The sequence below is a fragment of the Aquarana catesbeiana genome, linkage group LG03 (assembly GCF_042186555.1).
Source record: "Aquarana catesbeiana isolate 2022-GZ linkage group LG03, ASM4218655v1, whole genome shotgun sequence".
NCBI classification, from domain to species: domain Eukaryota; kingdom Metazoa; phylum Chordata; class Amphibia; order Anura; family Ranidae; genus Aquarana; species Aquarana catesbeiana.
In genome coordinates this window covers 711,042,539-711,058,133 of record NC_133326.1, presented here as the reverse complement: position 1 = coordinate 711,058,133, position 15,595 = coordinate 711,042,539, and the positions used below count along the sequence as shown (strand labels likewise).

The window sequence follows — 15,595 nt, the reverse complement described above, 5'->3', positions numbered from 1 at the left end:
ATATATATATATATATATATATGTGTATGTATATATATATATGTGTATATTCTTATGCACGTAGCATTTTCAGTATGCACACTGGCATAAAATGTTCATTCATTTATTTCACCCATTAATATATTAATATTTTATATTGAGCACTCACTTTGGATACCTATCCAGGTTCCTATGCACTTTGTAGCGCTGCATTTTTTTCTATTGTGTGTATAAGGCAGCAGTGTGATCCGGAGGGAGGGGGGCAGAGAGCTGGAGCATTGTAAATAACTTTTTAATGCTCTGTACCATTGCTGACAGCTGAAGTATAAACAAAACCGTTGCGGTAGGTATCGGTAATTGGTATCGGCGAGTACTAAAAAAAAAATGATATTGGTGTATCCTTAACTACTAGTATAAAAAATAAAGATAAACTCAAGTATATTATACCATCAATTGTAGACGCTATAACTTTCACCCAAACCAATCAATATACCCTTATTGGGATTTTTTTTACCAAAGACATGTAGCAGAATACATTATAGTCTTAGGGCTCTTTGACACGGGGCGGATCAGTGATGATCGGCCCCGTGAACACCCGCTTGCTCAGCGGGGATCGCTCCGCCGATCCCAGCTGAGCAGGAAGATGACAGGTCCATCGCTGCACGCTGTGCAGCAACGGACCTGTCAGAGCGCCGCTCTCCCCTATGGAGGATCGGATGATGACGGACCGTAGTGTCCGTCGTCACCCGATCCGATCCGAAAACGGATGGAAAAGTAGGGTTTTCCTCCGTTACACTTTTCGGATCGGAGCGGGTCGGATGTCAGCGGACATGTCACCGCTGACATCCGACGCTCCATAGGGATACATGTATGTCCGTTTTTCATCCGAAAACGGAAGGATGAAAAACGGACATACGGATCGTCAGTGTGAAAGAGCCCTAAATTTGATTAAAGAAAAAAAAAATTATTAGATATGTTTTATAGCAGAAAGCAAAAAATATTGTTTTTTTTTTTTTTTTTTTATGTTCTGTCTTTTTTTTTGTTTATATAATAAAAAATAAAAACCCAGTGGTGAACAAATACCACCAATGGAAAACACAATTTGTGTGAAAAAAAATGATATAAAAAAAAAATGGGTACAGCATTGCATGACTGCGCAATTACCATGTAAAGTAGCACAGCGCTGAGTAGCAAAAAATGCCCTGGGCATAAAGGGGGGGGTAAAAAAAACCTTCCAGAACTGAAGTGGTAAAGGCTACACAGACAAAAAAAATTTCATAAATTGTTTATAAGTGACATATAGTAAATCTTTTTATTTGACGCACGCTCTAAATGATGGACATGCCTTGATATTGTAATATTTGGAAAATGGAAAATAAAAATCTAAAATAAAAAACAAAGCTGAAGTATGAACAAAACCGTTGCGGTAGGTATCCGTAATTGGTATCGGCGAGTACTAAAAAAAAAATATTGGTACTCACAAAAAAAAAAAAAAAATGGTATTGGTGTATCCCTAATTACTAGTTTAACAAATAAAGATAGACAATATACCCTTATTGGGATTTTTTTTTTTTTACTAAAGACATGTAGCAGAATACATTATATCCTAAATTCGATTTAAAAAAAAAAAAAAAAAATTTTTTTATTAGAAATGTTTTATAGCAGAAAGTAAAAAATAAAGATAAATTCAAGTATATCATACCATAAATTGTAGACACTATAACTTTCACCCAAACCAACCAATATACCCTTATTGGGATTTTTTTTTTACCAAACACATGTAGCAGAATACATTATATCCTTCATTCGATTTAAAAAATGGAATTTAGAAAATGGAAAATAAAAATCTAACATAAAAAACAAATCAATAAATACATGATGGAAAAATATGGGCTGTTCTTGGCAGGAGGTCACGGAGTGCATTGTAGGTGTAGGATGACTTGATTGATCTTCTGAATGGTAGAGCAGTTCCTCGAAGTGTTTGTGTGACGGTACCTGTTTGGCCGGATCTTGATGGCCTCTTCTGTTGACAAGCAGGTAGCTATGCTGTAAAGGATGCAGAGTGCATTGTACGGGAGATAGGGAACTTTGACTCGTTGTTGTACTCCGCCTGTCTCCAGGGAGCTGACCAGCCAACTCACCAACAAAAAAACTTTGTCCCACAAGACCTGTCAGTGTGAATGTGATGGTCACCCGGTGCGTCTCCCTCTGGCAGACTTGTGTAAGAAGCTGAGGATGGTGAGTTGGCTGGAACATGGTTCTTCCATTGGGAATTCACTGTTATGAAATGTCTCTAGTGATGGAGGACATCGATGCTCACAAGGTTCCGTCATGTCCTCACTCACTCCCGGCTTGTAAAAGTCATCAGCAGCTGATTAACATTACATTGTAACCAGCACAATGGCCAAAATTCTAAGGGCATCTTCGCTAATGGTCCATCTACCCAGATCTAGTGCAGCTTTCCTCAACCGTCCTAACATGGGGGAACCCTTGAAATAACTTTCCGGTCTCAGGGAACCCCGCTAATAATTACTATATGTACAGCTCACAGTACATTAGTCACTGGGAAGACTGTCCCTTACATTGGAGATCAGTGGGAAGAATGTTCCTTACATTGGTGATCAGTGAGAAGAATGTCCCTTACATTGGAGATCAGTGGGAAGAATGTTCCTTACATTGGTGGTCAGTGGGAAGAATGTTCCTTACATTGGTGATCAGTGGGAAGAATGTTCCTTACATTGGTGATCAGTGGGAAGAATGTTCCTTACATTGGTGGTCAGTGGGAAGAATGTCCCTTACATTGGTGATCAGTGGGAAGAATGTTCCTTACATTGGTGGTCAGTGGGAAGAATGTCCCTTACATTGGTGATCAGTGGGAATAATGCTCTTCACATTGGTGGTCATTTCTGTTTATTTTCTTTTTTTTTTTCTTTTTCACTCTTCTCCCCTTAGCTATTATTTTTTTGGTTTTTTTAAAAAAATTCTTTTGTTTTGTTACTTTATCTTATTTTCATTTGTTTCTTAGGTATTATTTTACTGCTGTTTTTCTCTTGTTTTAGTATTAAAATCTTTTTTTATTTTAATTTGTTTTGCTATTTTTTTCAGTGCCACATTAAAAAATGAACAAAATTATGCAATGAAATTAGGATTTTATTCTTACCAGATAGTTAAAAAAAAAAAACTTCAGCTGAGTTTTCAGGATACATCTGTTATGTCCAGCTCCTTCCCCCGCCACCCCGCCCTCTCCTACTATTTCATTCATATGTAGAGCTGATTACTCAGCAGATAACATCAGTTAAAGAAACCTTACACCCTTCTCCCCTTAACTATTTTTTTCTGCTGTTATTTCTATTTCTTTTGTTTTACTAATAATCATTTTTTGAATTTCCATTTCTTTTGTTTTTTCTATTGTTTTCGTGCTGTTTTTTTTTTTTTTTTTGCTATTAATATAGTATTAATTAATTTTTCTTTTGTTTTTGTTTAGTTATTTTTTTCAGTATCATGTAAAAAATGGGCAAAATTATACAATAAAATTAAGATTTTATACAAAACAGATACTTAAAAAAAAAAAACTTCAGATGAGTTTTTAGGACACATTTTTTATAACTCCCTTTCCTTACCACTGCTCCCTCCAACAATATTTCATATGTGGATCGAAGATGTGACCTTTAATATGCATATAACATAATTTAAGGAAACTTTAATTCCTTCTCCTCTTAGTTATTTTTCTGCTGATTTTTTGTAATTCTATTATTTTTACATTCATTTTTTTTCCATTGTTATAAAAAAATGTATTTCCAGTGATATATAAAAAAAAGTGTAAAGTTATAAGATAAAATGCATACTTTTTATTTACAATAAAACTACTCTTTTGTTTATCATATGACTGGCGTGGCGGTGATTAGGGACACTGACTGGTGACAGTATAAATACAAAATAAAATTCTTAGTAATTTTTGAATTTTTTTTTTCTACTTTATTACATTTTTTTTCTTTTTTTTTTTTTTTTTTTTTTTTAACGATTTTTTTTTTTTTAACACACTGTGACCAAAGCAATACAGTGCTACCATAGTAACACTGTACTACTCTGAGGAAGTGATCAGGATTTTATTTTATTTTTTTCACATTATGATTGCTTATGCCAATGAATTTCACTGTTATTAGCAACCATTTTTACTGAATGGAATTGAATTATTCAGTGTTTACTATTGTGGTTAGCTGTGATTGGTCACAGCTAATCACATGGTACAGATGGGCTGCGATTTGCCCTGTCTGTGCCATGTGATCACTGTGACCAATCACAGAGCTCATCACAATGGTATACAATGAATGGTATGAATCAATGCCTGTGGGACGTACGAGAGGCACGTTCTGGGAGGGCGTCAAATGACTTCCACCTGGAATGACAAATGCCTATAGACATATGACGGCCGGGTAGGAACTGGTTAAAACTACAACAGACGACATTGTAGACAATTGAGCTCTGCCAACCTTGTGGTAACGGTTTGGGGAAGACCCTTTTCTGTTTCAATATGACTGTGCCCCTGTGCACAAAACCAGCTCCATAAAGACATGGTTTGACCAGTTTGGTGTGGAGGCATTCAAGTGTCCTCCATAGAGTCCGGACCTCAATCCTACTGAACACCTTTGGGATGACTTGGCACCCAGGTGGTGAGCCAGGTCTTCTCATCCAACATCAGTACCTGACCTCACAAATGTTCTTTTTGGCTGATTGGACACAAATTCCCCAAGACACACTCCAAAATTTTGTAGCTAGCCTTCCCAGAAGAGTGCAGCCAGCTCCATATAGACATGATGTGGAGGAACATGGGTGCCCTGCACAGAGCTCTGACCTCAACTCTACTGAACATCTCTGGGATGAATTGGAAAACTGATCGTGAACCAGGTCTTCTCATCCAACATCAGTGCATGACCTCATAAATGGGTGGAAATCCCCAGACACAATATCGGAGAAGGTCTTCCCAACTTCCCATAAGAGTGGAGGATGTTATAGCTTTAAACAAGGGCAACTCTATAATAATGACCATGGTTTTGGTATGGGATGTCCAACTCATCAACTCATATAGGTGTGATGATGCGGTCTAAGTCATATATTTACCTGTCTAAAAAAAAAAAACTGAAAAGAATATATTTAAACATTTAAGTAATAGAAACAAAAACATTCGACAATCAGGAGATGGTTTAGATATATCTTTTGCTTCATGGGGATCTTCCTTAAGACATCTTATTTAACATTGTTTCCTCTTTATTTTTCATGTGTGTTCTACTCTCCAGCGGCTGACCAAATGGCAATTGATCCTAGCGGCATTCCTGACGTCCATGGTCCTAGTAGTCGTTATCCAGTTTTTCACGAAGGAAGAGCCCCGTCTGGAGCTGCAGGAGATCCTCGGCCATATCGTAGCCAATAACAGCTCTGCCCCAGTCCGTCGCCGCTCTGCCTTTTTGTACCACCGCGAGAATGACTTTTTCTTGGATCTATTTGAATACTCTCTGCAGTACCCGGCCCTTCAGGAGTACCGTTGCCGAACCTTTATAGATCTCTCTGGATATTGCCAGACACTGGATCCTCTGATCATCTTGGCGGTGAAATCTCACCCAGGATCCCCCGAGAGGAGAAGCATCTTGCGTCGCACCTGGGCTCAGGAGAGGAGGATTCTAGGATACAGGTTCCTCCCTGTGTTCCTCCTCGCCAACTCCGGCCATCGGGTTGAGATGGAGAGTTTGGTGGAGGAAGCCTCGTTTTATGGTGACATTATCCTGTGGGACTTCATGGAGAGCCACCATAACTTATCCCTGAAGGAACACTGCTTCCTGGAGTGGCTGCAGTACCGCTGTCCGGAGGCCAAGTACATACTCAAAGGTAAAACTTGGTCCCACAATTAAAAGACCATTCCACCCGAAAAGTGATATTTTAATTGTAGTTGAAGACAACAGGCTCAGACAGGCTCCCTGCCGTACTTTGTCAGAGTTTGCTACTCCTGCTGAATTCTCACCGAAGAAAAAAAATAATTGGATCTCTGCTTTAGTTCCCTTAAAGGCTTAAACTTCTATTCCCTTTAGTTTTGGCCACACTGCCCCTTTGGTGCCACCTTCTTTATTATTCTAGTGCATGTGCAGAAGTGCCAAATGGGGCTCTGCTATGCCTGTGTACGCAAGTGGGATTTTCTGTGCATGCGCAAACATGCCGAGCTTTGGGACTTCCAAACCAGCCTCGCCTTTGTGCATGTGCAGGAAAACCATGTGTGTGCAGATGTAATGTAGGGCTCTGTTGGGACCCCTAGCCTTGTGGCACATCACATGCAGAATCCAGGGAGTGGCAAAAAGTGAACCAAAGCCCAGTTTGGTTCACACTAAACACCCGAACATGTAAAAAGTTCGGACCCGAACTGTGAACCCTAAGTCTAGGGGACCGAAACTTGAAAAATACAAAACTCCCCATTTTGAAGGCTTATATGCAGGTTATTGGTCATAAAAAGGGTATGGGGGCCCGGGTACAGCCCTGGGGGACATGTATTAATGCATTTTTTTTAAAGGAGCAGTGGTTTTAATGATGCTTAAAGTGAAACAATAAAAATTAAAAATTCCTTTAAATATAGTGCATGGGAAGTCCCCTTAGTCTGCCCGTAAAGTGGCGCATCTGTAGCATGTATAGAACCTACTGCAGCAAAAGTGACATACATAAAGAAATTAAAATGACATTTAAATTGATTTTCCTGGCTGCAAGCAATACAAAAATGTAAAAAAAAAAAAAAAAAAAGGCCCTTTGGGTCTGTTATGGATTTTAAGGGAAACTCCATGCCAACATGTAAAGAAAAAAACGGCGTGGGGTCCCCCCCATAATCTATAAAAGACACTTATCCGAGCATGCAGTTTGACAGGCCAGGAAAGCGCCCCCTAAACCCAGAGGCAGTGACGTATGTCAGTCAAGAGGAATAGGGGAAGAAGGAATTAAATATGATTGGTAAATGTAAACTACAGGTTCATTAAGGCCCCTTTCTCACTACCGTGACTTCAAAGTCGCGATTTTGCCGTGATTTTGACGCGATTTCAGGGAATGCCTGTGTAACTCGCATCAAAGTCGGAGCAAAGTAGTGCAGGGACTACTTTGAATTCGGCACGACTTGAAGTCGTACTACTTTGAATGGTTGTCATTGGAAATCATGGTGATCGACTTGTCATGCGACTTTGCAGTCCCAAGTCGCAGGACAAATCGTACAAGTGTGAAAGGGGTTAAACAGGAACAGTTTTTTTATTACATTTTTATTTACCTGTCAGGTTGCTTTAACTGTCCTTATATGCAGATCAAAGCTCATCCCTTTGATTTGCAGATAAATGAAACAGAGCACATGTAACAATGTTACTTGGTATCTATCTCCTGTCCGATCGATGTTTATAAACAACGTTACTTTGTATCTTCCTATCTTCCGTCTGATCAATGTTTATAAACAACGTTACTTTGTATCTCCCTATCTCCTGTCTGATCAATGTGTATAAACAATGTTACTTTGTATCTCTATCTTCCGCCTGATCAATGTTTATAAACAATGTTACTTTGTATCTCTTAATGTCCCATCTGATCAATGTTTATAAACAATGTTGCTTTGTATTTCTTTATCTCCTGTCTGATCAATGTTTATAAACAACGTTACTTTGTATCTCTCTATCTCCTATCTGATCAATGTTTATAAACAACGTTACTTTGTTTCTCTTTATCTCCTGTCTGATCAATGTTTATAAACAGTGTTACTTTGTATCTCTCTGTCTCCCGTCTGATCAATGTTTATAAACAATGTTACCTTGTATTTCTATCTCCTGTCTAATCAATGTTTATAAACAATGTTACCTTGTATTTCTATCTCCTGTCTAATCAATGTTTATAAACAATGTTACTTTGTATCTCTCTATCTCCCGTTTGATCAATATTTATAAACAATGGTATTTTTAATCTCTGAATTAGAAAGAAATGTCCCCGTGGGGTTTTGTGTTGCACTCAAAAAAATTATTATTATTATTAATTATTATTAAAAGTGGAATAGAAAAATATATACATTTTATTTAAAATGTATTGACATACAATGGCATGAAAACACACCAGCCCTTACATAGATTCAATGGAAGCTGTTGTTGGTTGGTGTGTTTCTTTTTGGACATGAAAAAAGTTGACCAAAAAATTATAACTAGTTAGGGAAACTGGGCATGCTACACCTGCCCCAAAAAAGCTTTGATCATACAGGACATAGAGAGATACAAAGTTCTGTGGTTTATAAACATTGATCAGACGGGAGATAGAGATACAAAGAAACATTGTTTATAAACATTGATCAGACAGGAGAAAGAGATTAAAAATACCAAAAAGGGAAACGATACAGATAGTGAGATAAGGGTTGCTGCACACCCCAAGTAGAGTCTGAATTAGAAAGAAATGTCCCCATTGGGTTTTGTGTTGCAGAAAAAAAAATGAAATTGGAATAGAAAAATATATACATTTTATTGAAAAAGTATTGACATACAATTGCATGAAAAAATGTTAAAACAAGAGCTATATGAGTGAGGCCATTGCACAGACATCATGGTAATACAACCGTACAAGTACATGAACAACATAGCATGATATAGGTATATATAATCATACTGTAAACTCCGACGCGTTTCGACCATTAACAGTAGAGGTCTTCTTCTGGGGGAAAGGAGTACAAGAGCTCTACAAAAGAATATATTGTAAGAATGCGTACATTTATACAGCAGTGTGAATTGATTTTAATTCGGGGATCTATTGTTGGGTTCTGTTCCTGGCTCCCGGTTCCTCCTTGCCCGTCCCCCCCCCCTGGTGGGGGTTCAGGCGCGGCCTCCCATGGGCCCTTTCTGTTGGCTTGTTTGAATGGTCTACTCCGTGGCGGTCCGGGGGTTCTGGCCGCGCACCCTGTATCTTTGAGCAATCCCTGGGCACAACATTTTGGAGGCTATTTTTACAGCAGTCAGTGGTAAATATGGTCCTAAAACTGTATTTTCTGTGTTAAAATCAATTCACATTGCTGTATAAATGTACACAATCTTACAATATATTCTTTTGTAGAGTTCTTGTACTCCTTTCCCCCAGAAGAAGACCTCTACTGTTAATGGTCGAAACGCGTCTGGGTTTACCAGTATGACTATATATACCTATATCATGCTATGTTGTTCATGTACTTGTACGGTTGTATTACCATGATGTATGTGCAATGGCCTCAATCATATAGCTCATGTTTTAACATTTTTTCATGCAATTGTATGTCAATACTTTTTCAATAAAATGTATATATTTTTTTATTCCAATTTAATTTTTTTGTCTGCAACACAAACCCCAATGGGGACATTTCTTTCCAATTCAGACTCTACTTGGGGGCGTGCAGCAACCCTTATCTCACTATCTGTATCGTTTCCCTTTTTGGTATTTTTAATCTCTTTCTCCTGTCTGATCAATGTTTATAAACAATGTTACTTTGTATTTCTATCTCTAGTCTGATCAATGTTTATAAACCACAGAACTTTGTATCTCTCTATCTCCTGTATGATCAAAGCTTTTTTGGGCAGGTGTAGCATGCCCAGTTTCCCCAACTAGTTATAATTTTTTGGTCAACTTTTTTCAGTTATGTCCAAAAAGAAACAAATAGATTAAGCAACAGCTTCCACTGAATCTATGTAAGGGCTGGTGTGTTGCCTTCATCCATTGTGAATTTTAGTGTGTGATCGGCATGAACTAAATATTTTTTTTTTTTTCATCTCTACCCAAATGTTTCCTCCATGACAGCGGACGATGATGAGTTTGTGAACCCCCACTCTCTGGTCTCCTACATCTCCACCTCTGTAAAGAAGTTTCCTCTCCAAGTCCATGGATTCTGCCAGACTCAGGGCCCAGTGGAACGCTGGGGTAAATACGGCATTCCCTTCAATGTCTTCCCGTATGATATCTACCCCCCATTCGTATCTGGTGGAGGATTCCTTTTCTCTGCCGAGGTGGTCCCCTTGCTTCTCCTAGCCTCGTCCACCATCCCTGTCTTCCCCCTGGATGATGTGTACTTTGGTCTATTGGCTCTAGCTGCCAACATCTCCTTCCACCACGAGCTTCGCTTCCGTACCTTTGGGCTGAAGTCCACCAAAATTTGCCGCTTCCGGGACGTCCTGGTGGCCCATGGTTTATCGAGACATCAACTGCTGGAAATCTGGGACACCCTTCCTTACACCTCTCCGTGTCCACCCAGCAATAAAGAGAAGGAAGAGTACGATAGTATAGTCAAAAATGTACAAGGAAGTGACAACAGAAAGACAATCGCCCGATAGATCTGACTTCATAGACTTATGGCAGTGTTAAAGTGGACCTGTATTCAGATATATTTTTTATGTGAAGTTCCTACATACTAAGGCTTCCAGGCATTTATTTCCTCTTACAGAGATCAAAGCACTTTCCCAGACAATGCCTCCAACTGCTTTCCTCTCCAGATAGATGGAGCCATCTTTGTTCAGGTATCATCCAGAGTCACCATCTACTTCCTAGAAGGAGATGTCCGCTCACAGTTGACCAAGTCATGTAAATGCTGGTCTGTTGTGTTCACAAACATGTGACATAGATCAGCCCCTGCTGCAGGTTCCCACCTTCTGACTTGCTACAACAGCTACCATGTTGCAGTCTGATCACTGACGGAGAGAAGACTGAGGAAATGCCTCCTCCTACCTGCAGCAGACTGATAACAGGATCCCAGCTTTGGCTAAGTTACTAGACCAGGACTTAGTTACATAGTTACATAGTAGGTGAGGTTGAAAAAAGACACAAGTCCATCAAGTCCAACCTATGTGTGTGATTATGTGTCAGTATTGCATTGTATATCCCTGTATGTTGTGGTCATTCAGGTGCTTATCTAATAGTTTCTTGAAGCTATCAATGCTCCCCGCTGAGACCACCGCCTGTGGAAGGGAATTCCACATCCTTGCCGCTCTTACAGTAAAGAACCCTCTACGTAGTTTAAGATTAAACCTCTTTTCTTCTAATTTTAATGAGTGGCCACGAGTCTTGGTAAACTCTCTTCTGCGAAAAAGTTTTATCCCTATTGAGGGGTCACCAGTCCGGTATTTGTAAATTGAAATCATATCCCCTCTCAAGCGTCTCCTCTCCAGAGAGAATAAGTTCAGTGCTCGCAACCTTTCCTCATAACTAAGATCCTCCAGACCCTTTATTAGCTTTGTTGCCCTTCTTTGAACTCGCTCCATTTCCAGTACATCCTTCCTGAGGACTGGTGCCCAGAACTGGACCGCATACTCTAGGTGCGGCCGGACCAGAGTCTTGTAGAGCGGGAGAATTATCGTTTTATCTCTGGAGTTGATCCCCCTTTTAATGCATGCCAATATTCTGTTTGCTTTGTTAGCAGCAGCTTGGCATTGCCTGCCATTGCTGAGCCTATCATCCACTAGGACCCCCAGGTCCTTTTCCATCCTAGATTCCCCCAGAGGTTCTCCCCCCAGCGTATAGAATGCATTCATATTTTTGCCACCCAAATGCATTATTTTACATTTTTCTACATTGAACCTCATTTGCCATGTAGTCGCCCACCCCATTAATTTGTTCACGTCTTTTTGCAAGGTTTCCACGTCCTGCGGAGAAGTTATTGCCCTGCTTAGCTTAGTATCGTCTGCAAATACAGAGATTGAACTGTTTATCCCATCCTCCAGATCGTTTATGAACAAATTAAATAGGATTGGTCCCAGCACAGAACCCTGGGGCACCCCACTACCCACCCCTGACCATTCTGAGTACTCCCCATTTATCACCACCCTCTGAACTCGCCCTTGTAGCCAGTTTTCAATCCATGTACTCACCCTATGGTCCATGCCAACAGACCTTATTTTGTACAGTAAACGTTTATGGGGAACTGTGTCAAATGCTTTTGCAAAATCCAGATACACCACGTCTACAGGCCTTCCTTTATCTAGATGGCAACTCACCTCCTCATAGAAGGTTAATAGATTGGTTTGGCAAGAACGATTCTTCATGAATCCATGCTGATTACTGCTAATGATATCGTACGTATTACTAAAATCCTGTATATAGTCCCTTATCATCCCCTCCAAGAGTTTACATACTATCGATGTTAGGCTAACTGGTCTGTAATTCCCAGGGATGTATTTTGGGCCCTTTTTAAATATAGGTGCTACATTGGCTTTTCTCCAATCAGCTGGTACCATTCCAGTCAGTAGACTATCTGTAAAAATTAGGAACAACGGTCTGGCAATCACTTGACTGAGTTCCCTAAGTACCCTCGGATGCAAGCCATCTGGTCCCGGTGATTTATTAATGTTAAGTTTCTCAAGTCTAATTTTAATTCCGTCCTCTGTTAACCATGTAGGTGCTTCCTGTGTTGTGTCATGAGGATAAACACTGCAGTTTTGGTTACTGAAGCCCCCCGATTCACTCGTGAAGACTGAGGAGAAGAATAAATTCAATACCTTCGCCATCTCCCCATCCTTTGTAACCAGATGTCCTTCCTCATTCTTTATGGGGCCAATATGGTCTGTCCTCCCTTTTTTACTGTTTACATACTTAAAGAATTTCTTGGGATTTTTTTTGCTCTCCTCCGCTATGTGTCTTTCATGTTCTATCTTAGCTGTCCTAATTGCACGCTTACATTTCTTATTGCATTCTTTATAAAGTCTGAATGCTGAGGATGATCCCTCAACCTTGTATTTTTTGAAGGCCTTCTCCTTTGCTTTTATATGCATTTTTACATTGGAGTTAAGCCATCCAGGACTTTTGTTCGCTCTTTTAAATTTATTACCCAATGGGATACATTGGCTAATGCCCTTATTTAATATGCTCTTAAAGCAAACCCATCTCTCCTCCGTATTCTTTGTTTCTAATATTTTATCCCAGTTTATGCCTTTTAGCAAGGTTTGTAGTTTAGGGAAGTTGGCTCTTTTGAAATTCAGTGTCTTTGTATTCCCTTTATGTTTCCTATTTGTGTGATTTATACTGAAACTAATTGACCTGTGATCACTGTTACCTAAATTGCCCCGCATTTCCACATCCGTGATCAGGTCTGTATTGTTGGTAATCAGTAGATCCAGTAATGTTTTATTTCTAGTTGGTGCGTCTACCATCTGACCCATAAAATTGTCCTGCAAGACATTAAGGAACTGGCGAGCCTTAAATGAATGTGCGGTTCCCTCCGCCCAGTCTATGTCTGGATAATTAAAATCCCCCATTATGATAACACTTCCCATTCTTGCTGCTAATCCAATTTGTGATAGGAGATCCGTCTCCACTTCCTCCCTCAGGTTTGGGGGCCTATAGCATACTCCCAGTATTATTTTCCCCTTAGCTTTATCCCTTTGGAGCTCTACCCATAAGGATTCCACCTCCTCTCTAGCTCCCTCAGTGATGTCATCTCTCACATTCACTTGTACATTATTCTTGATATATAGGCATACCCCTCCCCCTTTTTTACCCTCTCTATCCTTGCGGTATAGGGTATACCCTTGAATGTTTGCCAGCCAATCATGAGAGCTGTTGAACCAGGTCTCTGAAATTCCCACAAAATCCAAATCCTCCTCGTACAACAGTATCTCTAGTTCACCCATCTTGTCCGCCATGCTCCTGGCATTGGTGAACATGCCACATAGTTTAGACCGGTCGCATATTGTCCTCGTATTGGGTGTTTCGAGATTGCAACTAGGACTTGCTACTATACTCACCTTGTGTTTTTGTGCTTTGGTTAACCTACCACTAATGCCCCCAATACTAGCCTCTGGAATATCTTCCGCGCTGGCTATCTCTGCCTCTGGACCCTCCCCCCCATCGCCTAGTTTAAAAACCCCTCTAACTTTTTGGCCATCTTCCTTCCCAGCAGATCTGCACCCTCCTCATTTAGGTGCAGTCCGTCCCTTCTATAGTACCGGTTACCAACTGAGAAGTCGGCCCAGTCCTCCAGGAACCCAAACCCCTCCTTAAGAATGGCTTTCTTTAATAGTAAACGGTGGAGCTTATCTGAGGAATGAGACCGTTGCTGTATATCGTGACGCATCAGGAATTTGTTCATGCTAACTTTTAAGGTTACTGACAGGTACTCTTTAAAGACCCAGTAACCTCAGCAAAATATTTGTCTTCAATGTCTGGTGCAGGAGAATGAATACAGTGAATACATTTTATCTATTTTTATTTTGCTTTATTTATCTATTATCATTATCAGCTCCATCTAGTGGCCACAAGGCGGTATTTTTTTATTGAGATATTTCAGGAAAATACAGTACCATACTCGCTTGCTGAGCAGGTCTTTTTCTGACACTTTTTGTTTACGGGTAAAAATCTGTATTTTGTTGCTAGAAAATGACTTAGAACCCCCAAACATTAAGTACAGTGGAACCTCGGATTGCGAGTAACGCGGTTAACGAGCGTTTCGCAATATGAGCACTGTATTTTAAGAAAATCCTAACTCGGCAGGATTCAGGCCAAAGCGGTGTGCAGTACCGCTTTTGGCCAGAGGTTGGGGGGCGCCGGAGCTGAGCAGAGATGAACGTCGCCGATCGCAGCCAATCGGCGACGTTCGGAAATGCACGGAAAGGCCCGTTGACAGCACGGTTGACCTTGGCAAAACTCGGGTAGGATGTTCTTTCCGAGGTTTGCCGAGGTCAGCCGAAGTGTCCTGGGGCCTTTTCGGTCATTTCCGAGGCTCTCCGGTGACAGTACAGTTACGATACAATTCAATACAGGAGGGATCAGAGGGCCCTGCTCATTAGACCTTACAATGCAAAAGGGAGGGTGAAGTGGAACAAAAAGTAATAACTGTGGGGATGATCAGATGGAGTATATGAATACTGTCAAATAAAGTCCCGCCTCCTGGACTGGCATTGGACCAGTCTGCTGTCTATCATAGTACCTGGTCCAGGAGGCGGGACTTTGTTTGACAGCGGCCGGCTATTCATAGACAAGCTTCCGACAGTCCTGATAGTTTTCTGGCTGATCGCTTTTGGCGGAAAGGGGTGCAGCCTTTTTTTACAGGGCACCAGAGCGGCCCAGGGGGCTCCGGGCCACTCTGATGGCTGCACCGCTTCTGCCAGAAGCGATCGGCCAGGAAATGGTCAGCCCAGTCCGCCCCTGCTCCTCTCTCGCCCTCCCCTAATTTCCACTCGCCAAATGCGAGCAGGCGAGTGGAAATTTTTGAGGCTCTGCTTTAAGGGTTCTAAATGCGGAGGCGGGCATTCGGGTCACGTGACCGCTGTGATTGGCTGTCGGGAGCTTTCCGGTAACCGAAGGCTACCGCGCTGGCAGCACGCAGGGGAGCGCACTCTTAGCATGGCAAGGGGTTTACGCAGCCAACCGCAGACAGCCTAACCTGCAAAAACTAATTTCAGGGAGGTGACGCGGTGACGCGCGCGCCCTCCCCCCCTCCCCCCCAATTAAATGCAGCCTGATCAGTACCAATTAAAAAAAAGAAAAAACAAACTGCGCTAAGGTCAAAAGAAAATTATAAAAAAAATGATGTGCCAAATCCCAATGGCTAAGCGAAATACCGTGTATACAAAGCAGCTATTCTCCTGCACAACATAAATACAGTAATCAAATTGGAAAACAC

The 15,595-nt window shown here is 40.9% G+C and overlaps 1 protein-coding gene across 1 annotated transcript; it reads left to right on the top strand.

The window, feature by feature from the left end:
- Window positions 1-4,637: 4,637 nt before the first annotated feature.
- Window positions 4,638-10,316, top strand: LOC141134352 (beta-1,3-galactosyltransferase 5-like). Its single transcript, XM_073623921.1, has 2 exons — window positions 4,638-5,859; window positions 9,787-10,316. The coding sequence occupies exons 1-2, from the start codon at window positions 5,319-5,321 to the stop codon at window positions 10,314-10,316; spliced, it is 1,071 nt and encodes a 356-aa protein (XP_073480022.1). The 5' UTR covers window positions 4,638-5,318.
- Window positions 10,317-15,595: the final 5,279 nt, after the last annotated feature.

Coding starts and splice junctions, on each gene's coding strand:
- LOC141134352 (XM_073623921.1), top strand. CDS start 5,319: ATGGTCCTAGTAGTCGTTATCCAGTTTTTCACGAAGGAAGAGCCCCGT. Junction 5,860..9,786: donor GGCCAAGTACATACTCAAAG/GTAAAACTTGGT, acceptor CCTCCATGACAG/CGGACGATGATGAGTTTGTG.